The 23,261-nt window shown below is 40.1% G+C and overlaps 3 protein-coding genes across 5 annotated transcripts in view; 1 reads left to right on the top strand and 2 right to left on the bottom strand.

The window, feature by feature from the left end:
* Positions 1-23,261, bottom strand: part of LOC146713977 (uncharacterized) — a 125,335-nt gene that overhangs the window by 35,767 nt on the left and 66,307 nt on the right. The gene's annotated exons all lie outside the window — the stretch shown is intronic.
* Positions 2,800-10,142, bottom strand: LOC146713984 (uncharacterized). 2 transcript variants are annotated; one of them, XR_014918748.1, is made up of 5 exons: positions 9,922-10,142; positions 6,804-6,859; positions 6,337-6,696; positions 3,314-5,486; positions 2,800-3,233 (listed from the first exon to the last, which is right to left on the bottom strand). XR_014918748.1 is itself a non-coding variant. In XM_085450540.1 (4 exons), exons 1-4 carry the CDS (start codon positions 10,140-10,142, stop codon positions 5,293-5,295), a joined length of 831 nt encoding a protein of 276 aa, XP_085306666.1. In that variant the 3' UTR covers positions 2,800-5,292. The 2 variants fall into 2 exon arrangements, 1 of the variants encoding a protein (XP_085306666.1); XM_085450540.1 differs by having other exon boundaries at positions 2,800-5,486.
* LOC146713983 (uncharacterized) lies at positions 15,304-20,223 on the top strand. Of its 2 annotated transcripts, none has more exons than XM_085450547.1 (9): positions 15,304-15,426; positions 16,025-16,178; positions 16,343-16,464; positions 16,787-16,836; positions 16,943-17,293; positions 17,374-17,460; positions 17,832-17,909; positions 18,055-18,184; positions 18,276-20,223. In XM_085450547.1, the coding sequence occupies exons 4-9, from the start codon at positions 16,794-16,796 to the stop codon at positions 18,286-18,288; spliced, it is 702 nt and encodes a 233-aa protein (XP_085306673.1). In that variant the 5' UTR covers positions 15,304-15,426; positions 16,025-16,178; positions 16,343-16,464; positions 16,787-16,793; the 3' UTR covers positions 18,289-20,223. The 2 variants fall into 2 exon arrangements, with proteins under 2 accessions (XP_085306673.1, XP_085306672.1); XM_085450546.1 differs by having other exon boundaries at positions 16,025-16,239.

Raw genomic sequence — 23,261 nt, 5'->3', positions numbered from 1 at the left:
AGAGCTGTCGCCTCAGCATCACAGGTAAATTACTAAGGAGTATTTGTATTATTTTCTTTTTTTCTTCTTTAAATATAATTTCACCACTGAGGATAATAAGGGCATTACTGCTTTTCATAACAGATGCATAATATATATTTTAATGGCAACACATGTCTCTGTGTTTTTTACAACAGCAGCTGATCAACGTCAGAGACTGACACTGTCAAGCATGAGCTTGTACGTTGGTCTGGGGCTGGGAGTAGCTGCTGTAGTTTCTGTGATTATTGGAAAGGAGAAAAAGCCACAAAACCCAGCAGGGAGTGCCTTAGAGACACAACCCATCAGGACTAAGGAGACTTTTTCTGAAGGACCCGCTTCCTATGAGGACACATCATTTCAGATGTACTTATAGACATGAACCTCTCTCCCAATAACATCTGTTTGAAATGTCAGACAGCAGTTTATGATCTAAAACAGAAAACTGTAGTTTTTCTGTTTCATTATGTTTGTGCCACACTTGGTTTGACTGTTACATAACTAATAATAATAATGATGGATTGCATTTATATATTCGAGAACCTCAAAGCGCTGTACAATGCCACTATTCATTCACTCTCACATTCACACACTGGTGGAGGCAAGCTACAGTTGTAGCCACAGCTGCCCCAACTACAGCTGTTTCCTCCGATGTGTAAAGAATGAAACAATGATCAAACATTTACTGTTTTATTATAAATTTCATTACATCTTTGACGTTCTCATTTAACCCCCATATTACTGTTTTAAGTAATGTTAATTTTAAACTTGTTTTGAGAGATCAAGGAATTCTTGCATGTCCTAACTGACATGGATATGGTTTGGTTAGTGTTGCTTTTTTATTTTGTTTGATATTTATTGTGTTGTTTAGGGTGTTTTACTGAAGCAGTTTGCAATAAGTTCCATAAAATAATAATAAGTTATTATTAATACTACTACTACTAATAATAATAATAATATATTTGATTGGATACAGTGAAGTGGTGAGCTTATAGCACCATCATCTGGCCAAGAGGGTGAATTTCACTTAGTTCCATAAGTGGAGGAAAATACTTATTTTCATGGATATTTTTCTTTCCCTATAAAACAAATCTATCCATGCCTAAATCATTTTGATGAAATTCTTGTTGCTGTTATGCTCCTCCTCCATAATGCATAAAGAACTGTATGTTGTATCTTCATGCAGGAACAACGTCTCATATTGACCTCAGAATCTGTTTCCAGACATGATTTGTGTCCTGCAGGCAGCGTCTTGAAATCTGAGTGTGGTTCAAAGTTTAGACTGGATTTAAAACAAGAAGAAAGCATCGGGCATGAGATATGAAATTCCTCCAGTTCACGAACTCCAGGGCCCTGTTTCAGGAAGCCGGTTTAGAAAACTCAGAGTGAAAAACGATACTCAGGGTTGAGTAACCCCGAACTGTCCAACTCGGAATATTCGGTTTCAGAAAGGCTGATAACAATTAGTTCAATCAACGCGGAGTTGCGTCAACCCCAAGTGAAGCGCGCGGACGAGGATACATAAAGCCCTGATAAGCGGAGCACAGATTAAGCGAGTCACCATGGAGACGGAGGGAAAGAAGGCGCGGTCAATGTATTTCACAGCGCTTGAGGCCGAAATTCTGATGGCAGCATATGCCGATAACGTGCAAATTCCGCGGAAAAAAGTAACACAGCCACAGCTGCAAAAGAAAGGGAGCATGCATGGCAAAACATAGCCGACAGAGTCAATGCCTGAGTGTTAATATAAACATTGATCTAGGGATTTCCACCCATTTAACACGTTATTTTATCATATGTTATTTTATTTGTTATTTTATACATTTTATTTTGTGACGTGATGTGAGCGCAGGTGCAACCCAACAGGCCCCAAACGTTCCTGGCAGCAAGTAAAAATGAAATATAAAAATATAGTCCAAACAGGTAAGGTGTAATTGTATTATGAGCCATAGTGCTTGGTCTGTTTGTCCCATGTAAATCAATTGCAGTTAGAGGCTACATTAATTTTCTGTCTGTAAGCACTTATTGAAATTATCTGAGCACATTACAAGTACATATTTGCTTACTCTGTATGCTCAAATGTGACCCGTTATAGCCAACAGAAAAAAAGCGGAGGCCCGAAAAACAGGTGGGGGTCCTCCACCACCACCACTCACAGAGGCTGAGCAGTTGGCCCTCAGCCAAAACAGTGGGCGCCCTGTGGCCGAAGGCATCTCTGCGGGGACATCCTCTGAGTCAATAACCCCGCAAGACACAAGTGCCTACATAGGGGGTAAATTCAAAATAATACATGATGTGCATACATCCTTTCTTCACAGTCACCTTTGCAGTGCTACTCATTCATTTGATAAACTCTTTACCATAATGGATTATTTTGTAGTTAAGTTATTTTCCTACTGATTTTGCCTTCCCTCAGTCTTGGTTGTCTTTGAGAGCATAATGACAATGAAGTGTAAGGTGATTGGTATATGTTTGTTAATTGCCATTTGGTCCCTTGTAAGTTATAAGTGACCTGTATAAACCTCATATTCTATCAGTTGATGGTGGTGGTGTACTGCATCTGGTGCAGCCTCCTGTTGAGCCAGACCAACAAGCAGTTGTGAGTAATACTCCACAGATTATATGAGTGTACAGTAGAACAGCAATGTTGTTTATTTCTTTACTACAGGAAAATAATGAAGAAACATTGACAGCTGTTACAGAGGAGGAAGCAACAGAGACACTTTATGAGGTTTACATCTTTTAATACTTTGTGTACAGGAAATACAGGCGACCAATAAAGCCAGTTGAACAAAAAATCTGTTTATTCTTCTTTCAACATGTTGAGGTGATGGGTCAAAGGAAATGATTGTGACATATGGTGTCTCTGACTGCTCTTCCATCTTGTATGTCCGTGGGAGGGTCAGGATGTTCATGGTTTGGATCACTGCTGTTTGGTTCAGAAGGACAGTGTTCTCCTCTAATTGTGGCAATGTTGTGAAGAATCACACATGCCACAATAATGTCACATGCCCTTTCTGGGGTGACCCTGAGTCTTTGCAGGCACTGGAACCGGGCCTTAAGCATTCCGATAGTCATTTCAATTCTGGCTCTTGTCCTGCAATTAGCCAGATTATATCGCTGCTGTGGGCCCGGTTCAGGGTCAGAGTAAGGGGTAAGCAAATAGGGTAAACATGGATACCCCCTATCACCAAGCAAGTAGCCAGTGAACTCTCCTAAGACAGAAGGATACACTTCAGTTCAAATGTCCCTGAAGCAATTGGTCTTTATATATTTTAAAGTATTCTCAACTCACCATGTCCAAATTTTGTGCTCAGTGTACATTCACGGAATATTTGTGAGTCATGAACAGAGCCTGGCCACTTGGCTTCCACATTTGTGATAATGTTGGCAGCATCACATATGATCTTCACAGTGCAGAGAACACAAATTAGCATCCATTACTATAATGAAATAATTTGTTAGTTTGAAATGCTACAGGGAACTATGTACCTGTACATTAATGCTGTGGAAAGACTTCCTGTTCACATAGTCTCCTTCATTTACTGAAGGAGCAATAATTGGAATGTGAGTGCCATCTGTACAGCCAATCACGCCTGGGAACCGTGAGAATAAATGTAAAATTTAAGTAGTAGTTCAAGTATCACCACATCATAAATTAAGTTTTGGTCATCCTGATACCTGCAATTTTGTGGCATCCCTCTTTGATAAATCTTGTGGGTCTGTGACCGGGGAACACCACAGACGAGTACAGGAGACGTTTCAGTGCAACTGTAACATTCCTGACTGCCCGACAGACGGTAGCCTTGGAAACGTGCTCAGCGTCACCAATATTATACAGAAAGCTCCCGTTTGCAAGAAACCGAAGTGCAATACAAATAATATGTAATGAACTGAGAGCATGTCCGCGATGTGTCACATGCGTAATATATGGCCTGAGGATGTTATCCAAATAAATTATAGATTGTGCTGAGAAACGGTAACGTTCACACAGAAAATCATCAGGAAATGATAAAATGTCCAAACGCGCTCTGATCACTCTCTCCCGGCGGAGAGCTCTGCGGAGAATTTGGGCTTCACGATCTACTGGCTCTTCAAGGAAGAGGCACGCCATGTCCGACACTTCCTACTGTCAGGTTTCCGACAAAGAGGCGGGGACAGTCAGGGTTAGTTGTAGTAAACCTGCTAGGGGGCAGGTTAGCTTCACGGAGTGTGTCGTCATAGTGACTCACTCAGGCTTCAGCTGAACTCGCTTTCTGAAACCGAAAACCCAGAGTTTTCGTTAACTCAGGGTATACTTACTCAGAGTTTGCACTAAACCGGCTTCCTGAAACAGGGCCCAGCTCAAAGAAATCGAGTTCATCAGCCTGTGTGTGTTGATTTGAGAGAGAAATGAAATAAAAGCAGCAGCAGCCGCCTGCTGCCACAGCTTTAGTTTGAGTTTGTTGAAACCATAAGTTACATTTTAGGAACAGAAACCTGCAGCAGAATTTTACACTTTTTTATTTCTGCTTCTAAAGTATTTTTAAAACCATAAGCAATGAAACACTGAACCATCTGCTCACCTGAGACCCTTGTTTATGGAATATGCATGTATCAAAGTTTAATAACAAAGCCTAACTCTTGTATGCGCATAAAGAAATGACTATTTTCTCACTGCATGTTTGTTATTGCAAATCTTGTAAACTCTGTTATTAATAAAGTTTATTGCTGTTTGTAAAAACAAGGGTCGTGACAGTGTGCTCCTTAAAGGAACACATACACGTTGAGGAAACAGGAAGCAAATGAAGTGTGTTATCTGCCGTAACAAAGTCCAGTCCCTACTGTCAGGATTAAATAACAGCACATTTCCTTCTTTGGTCTTGTTGAGTCCAGGCACTTGTTAAAGTTTAACCACTGAATACAGCTGATAGGAAAACAGCACATTTATAGGCTAAATCCTCTGGTGGATTAAAGGCTGTACAAACTGAAGAGAGCAAAAGCTTTTTTTTGTTTTCTTTTTAAAGTTCCCATTTGGTGGCAGGATGAGTGTCCAGCTTAGAAATAATAAACAGGACACACATGGGAGCATAACCTACCCCATCATCCTTTCTGCAGTGATACATGAGCACATAATATGCACTTCATATCACAATGAGGCTTTCTGATACTTCAAACATACATTACACAGTCTTGGATTCTTGAACCTCAGGTTTTCTGCCTGATGGCTCCCTCCAAGTCCTGCTTTTAGTTTCTCTTGGTGCAAAACGACACCACAAAGCTCCTGTTAAACATTTAAATGAAATTTTGGTATCTTCTCAGCCGAGTACGACATCTTAAGGCACAGAAGCGATTAACCAGTAAAACTGCAAAGCCAAGTAAAGCTGCCAGTTCGAATCCCAGTGAAGTGTAGAGGACCATCCTTTGCATCCAGGTGTGTGCTGATGAACTCAAAGTTGATCCCTGAGGTTTGGAACGAACAGCAGCTGCTGCAAAGGAGAGAAAAATTAAGAGAGAATATTTTAATATCATTGGTAGCTGTTAGCAGTTCCTGTTCTGAAAACATCATAAAGAAAGAAACAACAAAAAACTTTGATAACAACTGGAGCACAAAGAACTCGATGAACAATAAGATTACTGACAGGCCCTGCTGCTCTCTTATATTGCAGAATTGGTAAATATGAAGTTAAAGGGAACCAACAAGTCAACTGTATATCAGTACAGTGACATATAACCCCTTTAACCTGGGGGGTCGAACTCAAGGGCCGGTGTCCTGCAGGTTTTAGATAACACCATGGGTCAACACACCTGAATCAAATGATTACTTCATTACCAGGCCTCTGGAGAATTATAAGACATGTTGGGGAGGTAATTTAGCCATTTAAATCAGCTGTGTTGGATCAAAGACACCTAAAACCTGCAGGACACCGGCCCTCGAGGCCTGGAGTTCGACACCTGTGCCTTGAACATTGGAAATTGCCTTTTCTACTCTTTTGTCCAGCTTTGAAAAGGCAAAAAAAAAACCTTTCAAGGTTCTGACATGCAGACACAGTATCCTTCAGATAGAAAAAAAATACAGCTATTTGCAGACTTTATGCTTTCAAGATTTACATTACTTCGATCTTTAAAGCACAGGCAGGAGGAACTTCATCTAATTTTAAATCTTTATAAAAACTATTTGTACTGCTTTTATATATTTATGCTATTTTTAAAGAAGTGTTATTCGAATGTATATTTAGAATAAAAACAGATTGTATTATTTGTTTTAGGAAAACAAATATTCTTTGTTGGTTTCTGAATGTCAAGATGGAGTAATTCGTACTGCTTTAATCTTCTTACCACGTATGCTGAGTCGACAGTAGTCAAAGCCATAATCATACTCGGTTTTCACCTCACACAGGTACAGACCCGAGTCATCAGTCCTGAGTCTGGACAGCTGAAGTCTGATTCGCCCTTCTCTGAGGGCGTCTTTGTCACTCTGGACTCGTCCTGAAAACTTTGCATCCTGAGACTCTGACACCTCAACACCACTGGACACATGATAGAAGCCTGAGGTTTCATAATTAGTCATCTGTTGACAGATGATGGAAACAGAGTTTGTGGAGTTGTCAGGTTTGGTGGTGAACGTCCACTCCAGTGTGATGTTGTGGTTCTCCTCTGCCTGATAGGAGGTCTGTGTTACATTGACTACAAATGATCCTGTTGAGGAGACAGAGAGGGAAAGAGAGGAGCAGACACACTGAGAACTGGAACAAATCTGTTGTTGAGCTTTATTTGGAGTTCATAAAGTGAAGCTGTAAACTAACCAGAGACACATGAGGTGAGGATGATGAGCAGCAGGATCCTGCAGATCATCTTCTCCCTGTGAGAGGAGACAGAGGTGAAGAGTCATCAACACATGAGGTCAAAGGTCAGTCAGTACAGCTAGAAGAAGGAAAATCTACAGTCTGACTTCATTCACTAATCACAACATCTGATCCTGTTCATGATCTTGTTAGAAGTAACGTTAACTCGGTCACCAAGTGCTGAAAAAAATATTTAGTCTTTTTACTTCAGTAGAAGTCAGAATCCTGCTTATGCAACCATGACGGGTGTGGCTTATGACTCAGCTGCAGGGATGGGGTGGAGCAGCAGGTTCAGGGTGTGGTTTCAGGGGAGGCTGACCCACATAGCTGTTTATCATCACTTGGTCATTCATTCTGTATTTCAGTAGGTTAACAGAACCTGACAGGATTGGTGTGTGAAGCAACAAAGGTAGCAAACGCTGCAAATAAATATAGCTCGACTTTGACTTCGGTGTGTCCTTCAGGTCCTTCTTGTTAAAGTAACATGTTAGCATCAACTTTAAAAAAAAAAAAATCCAGGACAAAGATTATTACAAAAAAAGTCATCAAAACAAAGCACTTGAGGTAGGTTTGGAAAAGTAAAAATATATCAACACGTTCTAGCTTTGGCTTCTCAAGTTCATAGAGACTCAAACAGCCACAGAGCTATTATAATGTCACTCACCACAGCTGTGCAACACTAAGCATCATTCCCTTCAGCCTCTGGGAGAAAAAAAGTTACTATGGCCTTAGTCCGCGCCCAGTACATAGTAGGGATCGGCAGATAGATCGAAATATTAATATTAATAGTATCCATGTCAACACTGGTATTGGTGTCAGATCGATATGAATGTGGTGCAATCGATACTGTCTTTTCTCTTTTCTTCGTTCAGTGCGTTGGTCCCATTTCAAAGTGATCGGTCATCACGGAGGCCCTCGTGTGATGAGTGAATAACTTTTATGCTTAAAAAAAATATATTTAAATTATAAGCAAAACTTAGCTGTGATGAGGATTGGGAAAGCTGGGACTTATGTGTCAGAGGTAACCAATTCAAAAATCATCATTAGGCCGTAACACAGTGAGTTACATCCGCCGACAGGTACAGTGGGAGGATGACATCAGGAAGGGGGTAAGGGTAGCCCAAACTAGAAAACAGCTTATCCCTAAATCAGGGCCCATTTATTCTAGCGGGCAGTGTTAATGCAGATAAGGGGAAGACACCCTGGGTTAGACAGACTCACTTTGTAGCATAAGGCAGGTGCCTTATGCTACAAAGTGAGCATAAGCACAACAATCATATGACCTCCTATGAGCAAGTGTTTTGGCAACAGTGGGAAGGAAAAACTCCCTTTTAACAGGAAGAAACCTCCAGCAGAAACAGGCTCAGGGAGGGGCGGGGCCATCTGCTGCGACTATTTGACAAGCTGTAAAAGACACCAAGAGATTAATAATAACTAATAATTCTCATCAATAACACAGACATGAGTTCATCAGGCCTCTCTGTGTTGATTTGACAGGCAAATGAAATGAAAGCAGCAGCAGCAGCAGCAGGCTGCTGCCAAAGCTTTAGTTTGACTCTGTAGAAATCCAAAGTTATATTTTAGCAGCAGAAACCTGCAGCACAACCTTAGACTTTTCTTTTATTTCTGCTTCTAAATTATTTTTAAAACCATAACAACTGAAAAACAGTTGCTCGCTCTTTCTCTGTGGAGTTTGCATGCCCCCTCCTCCCCTCACCTCACACTGGATTCCTCTCAGTTCTTAAAAAGATTAGTATTTTTTTCCTCTAATATTAAAGGATAACAGACGCATATACATAAACAAAAGACTATTTTCTCACTGCATGATTGTTATTGCAAATTTGTAAACCACATTATTACTAAAGTTTATTCCCGTTCTTGCTTCACATCTTGGTGTCGACACAAAAGGGTAATGGCTGTGTGCTTTTTAATGCAACGCGTACAGTTTTAGGAAACAGGAAGTGAATGAAATGTTTCATCTACTGTACTAAAGGCACATTTCCTTCTTTGGTCTTGTTGACTCCGATTATTGAATACAGCTGCTGGGAGAACAACATATTTATATGGGGAAAAGAAAAATGTCTTTTCACTCTAGCTGCGGTCCTTCTCCCACAAATCACCTCTGACACTCGTCTCCACCCACTCCACCCTTCCTGCACGCACTTCCTCGCTTCTCTTGTCTTTCGCTTTGGATGGTATTTAAAACTCATCTGCCTTCACTGTTACACCCGCCTCCTTCTCATTCACACACACACGTACTCTGACTTACTTCTACTGGCTTTCTTTCAACTTCTAGCCAGAGCATCCCTCCACCTCTCCAGGCTTCTTCCACCTGCTCTCTACTCTCACTACAAATCACTATATGTGATCTGCAAACATCACAGTCCACGGACACTATTGCCTGACCTCATCTGTCAGCCTCTTCATCATCACTGCATTCAAGAAGCTCTTTCTTGGCATGAAGCCTGCTGCTCACTGATCATCAACAACTTTTTCCCATATCTTCACGGTGTGGCTCATCAGCTTGAGCCACCTGTACTTGGGCTCTGCACATCACCCTTGCTCTTGGAAAATCAGCACCAGCACATTTGTTCCATGATTGTGTTCAACAGTCAGTTCAAAAACTCCACTGCTCTCTCTCTTTCTCTCTCTCTCTCTCTGCCAGATATCACACCTGCACAGGTTTGCCATCTGGGCCACATGCACTTCCACTCTCCATCCCCTTCACAGCTGCCCTCACTTCCTCTTTATTAACACTTTGCATTTCCTGGATCACCAACCGTCATCCATCACTACTTCCCCACCTCTCTCTCATTTTTCTTCATTCTCCTCAAAGTACCCCATCCAACCTCTTCAACACACCACCTTCACTCGCAGGCACATTTCCACCTCTATCCTCAATCCAAACCTGTTGCACATCCTTTCCTCATCGATGTAAGTCCTTTTTTTCTCTCCTTACTGAGACGATCCAACCGTTTAATGAATGAGTGAAAAGACAGCATCCTTCAGAGCAGAAGTACAAGACACTGCAGGTGAAAATGACCAAGAAATCACTGAGAAAAAGCGCTTACCCGCTTACCCTGCGATGACTGTGGACAGGGCACCGTGGGAATAAAACTCTGGCGCTGCTGAGCGAGTGAAGCACGGAGCTACATCCTCACACATGAAAAAAGGAAACACACAAATGTAGCACAAAAACGAACTCCGTGCTCCTATGATTTCCTCTCTCAGATATACCGCTGTCGTCTTCAGTGAGCCCGGGGCAGTGAAGCCCCGCCCTCTATAAACGTTGCCATCCATCGACCAATCAAGTCATTCTTAACTAATTCGACTGAGTTTTTATTTCTTTTTTCCTCTTTTTTTCCTCCGCTTTTCTTGATATTCCGGTTATTTGGATATCACAAATTCAATTCATTTTTGTCCAAACTCACTGTTAAGCTTATTTTGTATAACAGATACATGAGCTAAAAGTTTATTTTTTATGATCTTTTTTTCGGTGACGCTGGAGAGGCAACTTTTTACACAGTTTTTACACATCGGGGAAGACAACGCGTGCCCTCGTGTACATCTGATTTATCCATGTGCTTGTATTCCTGTATAGGTGAAAGGGTTAACTGTTGTTATTAACACAAGGAAGAGTTCAGGTTGCCTTTGTCAGTGTTGTTTGGGCATCAAGCGGAATGGTCGGGACTGACGTGATCTATTACGATTCAGCTGTTTTCAAGGGCACTAGGAAAACATCCACACTCACGATGTTTGTCTAATGTGCGTGAGACAAATAACAGATCTGGCTGATCAAACCGGTGTTCTGACAACCTTCTACGTTGGCAAAACGTCCTACCGTAAGTAGTTTATGCACATTTCTGCAGTCACAGAGGAATTCCAGCACAAATATAAGTAGGTATGACGGTTTGCCACTTAACGTTGCCCATCAGAGTATGCTTGAAGCTTATATTCTTAAAGCCAGGGTGGTTTGCCACTTAATTTTACCCGTTAAAGTATGCTTGTAGGTAACATTCACAAAGGTAGCATGGTTTGACACTTAATTTTAGCTGTTAAAGTGTGTTTCTAGCTCATATTCACAAAGGTAGGATGATTTGCCACTAAATTTTAGCTGTTAAAGTATGCTTGTAGGTCACATTGACAAAGGTAGGATGGTTTGGCACTGAATTAATTTCATGAATTAATTTCAGAAACAACGGGTAGGATGGATTCCCAGAACACCAGCCGTTCAAATTTCCATCGTAATTGGGAAACTATGTGTAGTGATGGGATTTCCGGCTCTTTTTAGAGAACCGGCTCTTTCGGCTTTACTCACCAAAAAGAGCCGGCTCTTTCCTTCAGGTTGTTTTGTTGCTTTAATTTATTTATTATTAACAATAATATATACAATAAAAACAATCAATAAAATATACTTCCAAAGCAGAGCTACTAGATCACTTAAATTACACAATTGAAAGCATACTTGTATGATTTGTGTATTTATACACAAGCACTCATATATATTCAAATAATAAATAAAAAAAAAGTTAATTTACCTGTTACTACCACACACCAAATCTGGTCTTTGGTACTTGCTGGCTTGTGTAGCCACTAGGTAACAAAAGCTCAACACTGCGCCCAGCATCCTGGAGCACTTCTGTTGTGTTTTGTACGTGTTTTGGAGTTTTTACGTGCTTCTGAGTTTTTACGTGTTTTGGAGTTTGTACGTGCTTCAGAGTTCGTACGTGTTTTGAAGTTTGTACGTGCTTTGTCTCTAGGGGCACCATAAATATATATAATATATATATATAATTTATTCACTCCACATAAAATGTAATAAATAAATCATATCTCAAAAACGAACTATTCACAGTTCAACTTTTAACTATTTCAATTTTCAGCTTCTTCCTTTTAAACAAATTTAAGAGCCATTTCGTTCACAACTTACACATCACTAATGTGAAGTTAACTGGCTGTAACCGGTTTCAATTCCTTTTCTCCTTATTTTTCAGGTACTTTGGGTTTTTAATCAAACTAATTCTTCGATGTTTTTTGTTTGATTTTATTTACTATCTTTTTTTTTTAATTTAGTCTCTAGTGTTAGACAATTTTGCAGTTTTGAATTTCTTGTTTGTGTTTTTAGTTTACTTTACTCTTAGGTTTTGATTTGTTTTTGCTCTGTTAAATTCCCTTAAGCTGTACTAACAATGAGACTGTGTCGTGTTTGGAAATACGGCTCCAAAGTATAGTTGGAAACACCCAGGTCACGTGATTGTGGTTAATTGCGGTTTTGGTGCACTCCACCACAAATTCGCCAGGTGGCCTCGCTTACCTGCTGCTTCCAAGCAGGTGAGGCGCCTGCAGGTTATAACATCTTGGCTGATACTTGTTGCTACTGAATGGATGTTTTTGATGCTTCTATTTATAACAAGCGGCAACACGCCCGGATTTAATTGCGACAGTCCATTTCACACTGACCAACAGCTTTTCAACCTCACACATTCAGAGGTTGTTCAAGTAGGATAAAGAAACTTCATTATTGTTATTATTATTATTAGTAGTATATTACTGCTCTGGAAGCCATATCTGGTGACATGGGCATGATTTATTCAGATTGAACCTGCATGTATGAGATTTCACGTTACAACAGTTGGAATAATAAAAAAAATATAATAATATTAATATTTTCTTGAGAGTTAGTACGAAGTAGACCATGTGCAATTAATGGATTTTTTCTTGCTTTTTTGCAGGATGAATCGTCCTTCAGTTTCTGACTGAGCCGTATGTGGAGGAAACTCAAACATTAAGTGCAGCTGGCTGAAGCAGAATCAGCATGGACTTAGTTTCCTGTTAGAGGATCCAACACGAGGATCGGGGTCAGGAGAAGGGATGTCAGGGTTAAATAGTTTATTCTTCATAGAAATGATGCTGGACATGGGGTGTATATGCATGGGGTGTGTGTGTGTGGTAGAAGAAAATGTCCAGTGTACGGTAAGCCGCAGAGTCAGCAATTAAATCGGAGCTGGAAAGGCAACAGGTCTTGTGACTGTAATTAACTTCTTCACCACCAGGTGGTACTGCTGGGTTTCCCAACACACTTTATAGAGCATTTTCTATTGAAAGTAGGAACAATAGAGAAAAATAGAACTGAGAAATGTCTGCCTCTTTTATTGTGACATTGAAAGTTTCTTTTCAGATCATTTAATAAATTTACAGCACAGAGCACATCTCTCTCTCTCTCTCCGTGCCAATATTTATTTAATGACACTCTGGGTTTCAGGGATTGAACAGTCTGTATTGATCTTTACAATCCACAGCAAAAACAATAATGAGATCAGATATTGTTTTATTCCTTACATGTGTGTGCGGCGTTAACCCCCCCCCCAAAAAAACAAAACAAAAAACAAAACCTCTGGTTCATAAAAGAAAAGGTTATTCCCCGTGCCTCACCTGCCTGGAAGCAGCAGGTACACCACATGTTGAAACTTGAGTGAAGTCCCAATACCGCAATTAGCCATGCTTACATGACGTGTGTTTCGACCCGACCACACCTTGGAGCAGTGTTTCCAAACATCTGAGCTTAGAAAGCTCAACACAGTGTGGAAATGTCATTACTGAGCGCCCCACCCAAACTCAGCTCAATAGTGAAGCTAGTGCTTCATTACAAGCTCTTGTAATGCTCTCTTGTATCAAATCCTGCCTCTGCTACACTGACTGTAGTCTATCTATCTATCTATCTATCTATCTATCTATCTATCTATCCATCTATCTATCTATCTATCTATCTATCTATCTATCTATCTATCTAGATATAGATATAATATAGATGTTATAAACATTGTTTATTTGAAGCTGAAATTGAGGTTGTATCCGTCTCAGAGTTTCCATCAGTACAAACAGAAAGCATCTATTCATGGTCTAGTTTGTCATGCATACAGACACCAACAGGAATTTTGCTTCAGCAATTACACAACAGCTTCAAAGCAAATTGGTGACAGCAGCGCTTACAGTACACATGACTGCAGCCTCCTCAGGCACTAGTATAAGGGACTGACGACTCCTCAAGTATCTATGTTGTGTGTTTCAAGTGTGTGACCTTCACTGTCTGTGTGTGTAAAAATTGCTCCATGCTGTGAATGTAAGAACCCCAACATGAAATATAAGATGAGATATTGTCATCACTCTGAGTTTGTTGGAACACCTTTTACCCTCCTCTCTGTGCCTTCAGTCATTTGCTGGGGAATCCAGAGACACGACAAAGAGTCAGGTACTGGTTTTAGTTTTACTGCCATGTTAGATGCAGGTTTGCGATGGTGGGGTCACGGTCTGGTATCAGGTATTGAGCTGGAGGTCAGCTGAGTTTTCTTAGTGAACCACTTGTTGTAGTCAAATGTGAACATGAATAAAAATCTTGTCGGTGTGATTCTTGACTTTTTAGTTAACAGGACCCAAAGAGTCCAGCTAAATAGGGTCCTGTCCAACCAGGTCTGCTCCTCGACAGGGATTTGTGCACTCACCCTTATCATTTATCCTATATACAAATGTATACAAATATATGTTAGAGTAAGTTTGAAAATAGGGCCATTTTAAAGTATGCAGACAACTTTCAGGCTGCTCCAGGAAAATAGATCCAGCCACGGCCCCGTGCTTGCTGAGTTTGTCAAATGCCGTGATTAGTCCTGCATTCAGTTGAGCAACACTAAGTGTAAGACTAAAGACATGATCATTAATAAAAAAATCAACAAGCAAAAAAACAACAAGCATACACCCAAAGTCACTTTTATTGAAATTCAGATTCAGTGTCATAAATATCCTGGAACAGTTATTGATTCAAAGCTTCATTTTAAAGCAAACTGAAAACAAGAAGCGCTCTCATGTTTGAGAAGGCTTTCTTGTTTCTACGTTGATAAAACCACAATGATTTTATTTATATCTACTCTTCATTGGATCTGCTTTATGTTTTTCTTTGGTGGCTTAAGAGGCTGATAAAGTGCATAACAATTTGTCAGCTGCTCGGATCCAGTTTTACTGCTGTGTTCACTGGTACAGTGGAGTTATTGACCTTTAACTAAAACTGAAAGAAGAGATGAAACATAAACAAAGACATGAGCGGTCATTTACCACTAATGCCTCACCTCACTGATAGGAGAAGTGCTGAGTATATGTTATCTTATGTTCTCGTGGCTTGAAAGTAAAGCCAACTGAATACAAATCTACTGAGAGGGGAAGCGACAAGAGTTTGCATTTTATTCTCGAGTAGGCTTTGTTGTGTTCCTTTTTCATTTAAACAATGCACCTGTTATTTTATGTGCATGGTTTATTTATTTATCCATAAAATGTCTTTAAGTGTAGGTAGTAAAGTAGCAGGTCCAAAAAAATGGCATCTCTGTTTTACTGTAATGTAAATGTTTAGTCACAGTCTGTAAAGCAGGGTGTGACTGGAATGAGCAGTTTGGACACTTTGTGTTTGTCACGTGTCTGAATAGACAGGTTTAACAGTGAGCTGAAGCGTCTTCTTTATCTGAAATATTCAGGCGGTTGTTTGTTCTTTCAGCTTATTAAATCAAAGTGGACACATTGCGGGTCACTCTCCTACAAACAAGTAAGTAGACTTTAAAACATCCTGTGTGAACGTGTGTGCTTTTGTTGTTTACTTTTTGATGCAGGCGCCTTTTAAAAAAAGACCGTATGGTATGTGGGCAAACCATGATCAGTTTCAAGCAGCGTCACAAAAGCAAATAGCTACCATGACAGAAGAAGCAGGACAGAGACAGGAAAGCAGCTTTTAGTTTGCTCATGTGATGCAAAACAAGAAACACCACAAGGGGTTTTATGAAAGTGCGCAACGGGAAGAAAACAGCGGCACAGTGGTGTCTACAGTGCTACTAATGCTTAGGCTATAATAATAACAATAATAATAATAATAATAATAAAAGTATCTCTATTACTATTATTGCGTGACTATTTGACAAGCTGTAAAAGACACCAAGAGATTAATAATAACTAATAATTAAATGCAGGAGGTGTATAAACACAGTGAGCAAAACAGAGGTGACTGAAGAAGAAACATGCAATGCATCATGGGAATCCCACGGCAGCCTAGGCCTACTGCTCCATAACTAAGAGAGGATTCAGGGTCACCTTATCCTGTCCGGTCTGATGAGCTAAACTTGTTTTTCGTTTCTTTTTTCCTTTTACAGGTCATTGTAATACAGGTGCATTACAGTGTCACTTTAGCCCACCCAGTAAAGTCAACAGGAAAACTTTACATGCTCTTCCGTGTTCGTAGAGAGGAGCTCATGGTTCGTAGAGACCATTCGTAGAGAAATTTCAGGAAGGAGATTTAAACCGACAGTGAGTAGTGACCTTGATTGTCCCTTTGAGGCCTTCTGAATTTACTTCATTTAATTTTCTGGTGAGCACCGATCGTTGTTGCCTAATGTTCAGTTTTGTTGTCTGTGAGGTGTGATGAAATGAAAATCAATAACACTGATATTTTTTCTTTTTAAATTTCACAGGTCACTAAGTGTAATGCACCCAGTAAAGTCAACAGGAAAACTTTACATGCTCTTCCGTGTTCGTAGAGAGGAGCTCATGGTTCGTAGAGACAGCTGCCAGAGACGGAGAAACGCAAGAACAGGTAGAAAACTAAGCCTAAAAACATCTAAACATGTTATTGGAGTAATACTGAAAACACACTTCACTCTGATGTCAACAGACCATTTTAAATCTCGTAGCTGAAACATGCACAGAATTATGATCATGGTTTGGATCATAGACGTACATTAATTCATGTGCTGGTGAGCTGCACAGAAACGGTGTCTGTGTGCACTCTGTGTGGGGAAATCACTCAGTGGTTTTTAAGCTGGTGAAAAATGTGAAATATTTCACTTTTATTTCTATTGTCTTTTTTAAAAAAAAGATATTTATTAAAACGTTCTTCCTCTGATTCATTCTGACAGAGAGAAGATGATCAGGATCCTTCTGTTTCTCGGCCTGGCGTCCTCTGTCTGTGAGTGTCCACATTTAGACACAGTTATCTTTTGGTAAATTCAAATAAATAAATAAATAAAAAGGATAAATGAACACACAATAATGAGGTGGTGTCTTCTCAACAGGGACGTTTGTTTTGAAAAGGACTGCGACTGTCTTTGAGGCCAAGGAGGACGACAACATCACCATCAGATTGGACAGTCAGCTCCAAGCTGACGTGTCTCTGGCTGACGTGATGTGTGTTTTCCACTCAGACGTCACTAAGATTTTGTTTAAAATGATCAGAGGAGTGGAGGACTCTGAGTCTCAGCATGAGCAGTTTGCAGGACGAGTTCAGACTGACAGAGATGCTCTGAGAGGAGGACGAATCAGACTTCATCTGTCCAGAGTCACAGCTGAAGACTCTGGAAGCTACAGGTGTGACGTGGCTGCCGACTACGACGACAGCCTGAAGAGATGGAGGCTCGAGACAAATGGTAAGTTGACTCCTGTATCTCTTTAGGACTGGGCTGTATTTATATTGCAGATGAACAAACATTCAGATTTTCATCCTCAGAAAACTTTGTTTTGAGTGTGGGTCGAACTTCTGATGGAGACAGCAGTGATGTCTCACTCAAACCTCCAATGTTTGGACCACCAAAAGGTAAATCAGATCTGAGGAGCTGCATTCAGAGAGTGTTTCAATAAATTTTATTTTTATTCGTCTAAAAAGTTCAGTGTCATAAATTTATAGTAAATTGTGGAATTATTTAATTTAAAAATGTCTAGACTTCATTACGGTTGTGATAACCTCCACAATGATTTGCACTGACAGGAAAAGTTATAGAAAAAACTATAGAAATGTAATAAAGATAAAACTTAAAGTAACATTCAAATATTTATTTTGGTGTGGAACATTTCTCATCCATAAAGAAGATGGTCAGAAATATTTTTGTAAAACACATCAATTAAAACAATAACTTCCATTTTTCACTGAATAAATCAATATGTCACAATTTAGTTTTCTCTTTTCAGGTTTTGCGTCTCTGTACATGAATGTGAGGAAAATAAAGGTGGACAAAATGAAGATTTTGAGTGCAGGTGATGCTGAAGGTAATTCAGGAAAATGATGCAGGGGGGGGTTGGGGCACATACAGTACAAGCCATGCATGTGTTACAGAAAGTAGAGGTTACAGCATGCAGGGTGAGAACTCATTACTGTATGTACTGTTTTCAAAAACAATCCTTTGTTTTCTAGATCCACAACTGGCGGGAAGAAAGACAAGTCAGGAGGAAACGGTGCTGTTTGTTCTGGCTGTAGTTTTAATTATTGCAAATGCAGGAACCATCGTACTTTTAATAAAATTTCTTCATGATGGTTTAAAACGGTACGTTGGCAAACTTTTATTGCATCTACATGTTTGACTATGTCTGCATTTGATTTTGCCTGACTGTGGTGTTGTGTGTTGTATATTACAGATCAACAACATGATGAAACACCGCTACTGTGTCCCTGACCAAATGAGTCAAACCAACAACGACTTTCTTACCTGCTCCAGTTGTGCTAATGTTAAAAACAAACTAACAAATAAACAACAGCAAAAAAAAAGCTCACTATAAGAAAATTACACTTAGAAGATGAAAAAAGACCAAAAAAAAAATCAGATGTTAAAATGCTGATTCTTTGCTTTCGAAAATCTTTTTCAGTATTTGTGTCTTTTCTAAATTGAGCCTTTGAACTAAGAGTTGATAGAAATGATATTTCAGAAGCAAATAATTCTACATTTAGTGATTTAGGGTTTAATTTCCTCATATATAATGCATATGCAGTATGATGTATTTTTCTCACTTAAAAATACTCAAATGAAGATCAGTGTATATCATGGGGATAACAGCTGTGGGGTTTAAGGAAGAAAGAACAGATGTAATTTTCTGTACCATCACTTCAAAGTCCTTCTTCTCTGTACCTATTACCACATTGTGTTCATATGCAGAGAGAAATAACTTACTTGTTATCAAAAGGAGGCAGCACGGTGGCACGGTGTTTAGCACTGTTGCCTCACAGCAAGAAGGTCCTGAGTTCAATTCCAACATCAGGCCGGGGTCTTTCTGTGTGGAGTTTGCATGTTCTCCCCGTGTTTGCGTGGGTTCTCTCCGGGTACTCCGGCTTCCTCCCACCGTCCAAAGACATGCAGCTTGTGGGGATAGGTTAATTGGATAATCCAAATTGCCACTAGGTGTGAATGTGAGTGCGAATGGTTGTCTGTCCTTGTGTGTTAGCCCTGCGGCAGACTGGCGACCTGTCCAGGGTGTACCCCGCCTCTCGCCCTATGACAGCTGGGATAGGCTCCAGCACCCCCCGCGACCCTGAAAAGGATAAGCGGTAGCGAATGGATGGATGGATGGTTATCAAAAGGGAATTTGATATATAGTTTCATCAGTTAAATTGCACAAAGCATATTGTACAGGGTACAGCGGCCATGAACGGCACTAATGCTAACTTTATTTGAAACATCTTGTCTGTAGATATTTTGATTCTGTTCTTGAAATAATATTTTGACTTTTAGAAATGTTGTCTTATTCTCAAAATGAAAAACGTAAAAAAGACAAGTTGTCAGTCAAGTCCCCACAGTGCTGCGTGGTAGACTGCTGCAACAGCTGCCAGCACAAGTGTTCTTAAGCTTCCTGTTTTTCTGGTTCTTTTTGTCACACTCTTGGCAGTCAAGACTCTTTGCTAGATCATCACTCTGGCAGTGCATATCCTGTTTGCTTTGAAGTGAACACAACATGGTTTCAGAGCTGAAGCTAACTGGAGAACTAAGCAGCTATCAGAGATCAATGATATGAACAAAACTGGGGAACAGAATCCGCATTGCAGTTTGATGTGAATCATGGACAAGGCACTGCACCCACACTTCCTGGACTATGGTGTGAACAATTTTTTGAGTGGACAGAGACATTAATCTGAGAGGCAAGAAGAAAGGTGGAGGGATTCTACGGTTTCTCAATATAAAGAGCTTTAATAATTTGGCATTTATAACACAATGATTTCCCTGCTTTTGGGTTAAATAAAGCATATTTTATCTCACCTTATTTTTTATTCGGTGAATAAACTCAAAGACAGGAAGCAGCATTAACTGTTAATAATGATTACAGTTTAAAAACCAAGTGCAGTCAAAAGGAAGCATGCGTGTGAGCTGTGAAAGACCTTTTCCAAGTGGGACTTCACTGTATAAGAGTATCATATGGTCATACTGATGCATAAACAGAAAATAAATCCTTGTATCTCCTACTATTAAGTAAACATAACAAGATTGTAATATTTTTCCTTAGTTTACAACATTAGTGTCTAATTTCTAAAGAAATAAAGCACCTCTTATTGTTATATTGTTGCCCCAAGTAAAATAAAGTATTTTTTTTACAGAGAGCATTGACTTGCTCTTGCTTTAGTGTACAGGTTGTGCACCAAAAGCACACAGTATTGTTCTTAAATGGGTCTTAAAGGGGGCATGAAAGCTCCACAGGCTAATTCACACCATTGAGCCATGCTCTAAATAACTGGCACAGATATAACTCGGTCTATGAAGCTAGATTTAAGAAAAGGGTGCTTGAAGTTCAAGTTTTAAAAACAAGTTTAGCACCATATTGTGCTAGTAAAGAACGAGACATCACCAGTTTGGCTCGTTCTTTACTAGCTAATAGACTTACATTAGTTTATGTTAGCTAAATCTTATCCAAAAGATCAGATTAAACACACAGACATACAAAGATGTATTTGCCCTTTTATAGATCTGTATCTGCGCACTGTTTAGTATAGAAACACAGATGCTTTTTTTTGTCATGCAGCTCCTGCTTTCGACGCTCGAGTTTAAGTTCAGTGAAGTTTGGCTCTCGTCAATTAAATTTCTTATTTAGCCACAGCAATATATTGCGTTCGCTTCTTAACCTCATAACTTTGAGCCATCCACCTTTGGCAAAATATGTTTTTAGTGTGTGTTTATGTAAGTCTTTTATCAAGTAAAGAATTATTTTTCCTTCTATTGATGAGGATTGTATGCTGTGAGAAATTAGGAGCTGTGAGAAATCAGCAAATGAAATTTAGGAGAAGAGGTTCCAGGGATTAGATCAAATATTGGATTTTCTGATCTGCTACAGAGGTGATAAAGATTATGTCTAAATAGTCACATTTTATTAACACATTTTATAGAGAATGTTTTACTTACATGTTTGTAGCAAACCTGCACTGATCCATCTGTGCCATTTACCCCCTTATCTTCTTATGCTGAGGGTTGGTATGTCGATGATAGTTGTCGTTTTTTTGTTCTTTGCCCACCTTTGCGTGGTAATGACTGCACAATGTTAGAAAGAAGCCCCAAATAATCAGATGACCCCGGTATGCATAGGGAATTTGCGATGGTGAAAAGAAAAACCTCCCTTTTAACAGGAAGAGACACCAGTTCAGGGAGGGGCCAACCACGGTGAGGGAAAATAGAAGGAATACCTAACTTTATTTTGTTTTAATCAAATAAAAAATATTTTCACTTAATCTGTACTCTTTTTGTTGCCATATATTCAGTTCCTACATGCCTGTTGTATTTTGTGTTAGAGTACTTGGCGATAGAAGAGCAGATGGAAGAATGATGCAACCTACAACAGCAATGCTCAGTAGCTAGTGGATCTGAGAGCAGAACACAACAACCTCCCTGAACAGGGTCCAGTAACCATCACAGTGGCAGACATCCAAGAAAGGATCTCTAGTATGAAGAGTTGGACAGCACCAGGCCCTGACATGATTCGTGCCTACTGGCTGAAGAAGCTGAATGCACTCCATGAGCATCTGGCAGCACAAATGAACCAGCTGCTAGTTGACAAGAGAATGGATAACTGGAGGCCGGATGGTCCTGATCCTCAAGGACCCCCAGAAGGGACCGGTCCCATCCAACTACCAACCAGTAACCGGCCTCAGTACCACATGGAAGCTCCTGTCACACATCATAGCAGCAAAGATGAACAGGCATATAGGTCAATAAATGAGCAGGGCAGAGAAAGGGATTGGCAAGAATACCAGAGGCCCAAAACACCAGCTACTGGAAGACAGAGCAGTCAGCCAAGACTGCAAGACCAGACTGACCAACCTGTGCACTGCCTGGATTGACTACAAGAAAGCCTATGCCCCACACCTGGATCCTGGAATGCCTAGACCTATACAAGAGCAACAGGACCCTAAGAGCCTTCATCAGGAAATCAATGGGCATGTGGCGGACAACACTAGAGGTCAATTTTAAGTCCATAGCACAAGTCACCATCAAGTGTGGGATCTACCAAGGAGATGCTCTGTCCCCACTGCTGTTCTGCATAGGCCTGAACTCCCTCAGTGAGATCATTGACAAGACAAACTACGGGTACAGACTACAGAATGGAGCAGTTGTCATCCACCTCCTGTACATGGACGACATCAAGCTGTATGCAAAGAGTGAACAAGACATCGATTCACTGATCCACACTACCAGGCTATACAGCAATGACATCGGAATGGGCATAGAGGACAGCTATAAGTATCTGGGGATACATAGGTAAATGGGAACCATGAAGAGGCAGCTAGGAAAGCTGCAACTACCAAGTACCTGCAGAGGGTCAGGCAAGTCCTGAGCAGTCAGCTGAATGGTAAGAACAAGCTCCGGGCTATCAACACCTACGCCCTGCCCGTGATCAAGTACCCTGCTGAGATAATAAGCTGGCCAAAGGAGGAGATAGAGACCCTGAGGCTGTATGCTAAACAGAAGGAAGGAGAAAATGTTGTAACTGGAAACCTGGTTGTATAAATGTTGTATAAATTTGAGACATGAGACTTGATGCAGCCATCCTTTAACTCTGTTTTTTGGGTTTTAATGGAAATAATTATTCATGGATTCAGTTAAAACCGAACAGAATCAGTAACAGAAACATTCTCCTGTTTATTAGAAAAGATTTTGATAGTTTATGGAGCAACACATGAGTGTGGTTAAGTTTGTTTTTAGGAAAAACAAAGAGGTCGTCACTTGAATTTACCTTTGACAGAAAATATTTTCTGATGCTCTGAATTCTTTAAAATGTGAAATATTTTCAGAGGAAATCAAAGTGCAGTTTTTTTCTTCTGGTTGCATACCACCATCTCTCTTTCCTCTCTCTCTGCTTTGCTGGTTTATTGTAAACACCAGATGGGAAAGTCACATCAACACACAAATAGTTTGCTCAACAGGAGTTTTCTACTTTTTTTTTTTTTCTTTTGCCCAGTGGCACTTTTGAACATCTGGGCTAATGCTAAATCAGACATCATCAGATTTAATGAGGAGGTTGAAGACTGATTCTGGTGTGTGACTGTGACCATCTGCGGAAGAGGTGCAAGTGGGATGGTGGTTCACTGGTGTGTACTGTAAACTCACAGCAAGAAGGTTCTTGTTCCACCTCCTGTTTGTAGTTTTGCTA

Source organism: Copadichromis virginalis, linkage group LG3 (assembly GCF_057382275.1).
Source record: "Copadichromis virginalis isolate Kocher_CV1m ecotype Utaka linkage group LG3, C_Virginalis_male_GT1.1, whole genome shotgun sequence".
Lineage (NCBI taxonomy): Eukaryota > Metazoa > Chordata > Actinopteri > Cichliformes > Cichlidae > Copadichromis > Copadichromis virginalis.
This window is presented reverse-complemented; position numbering and strand designations above follow the sequence as displayed.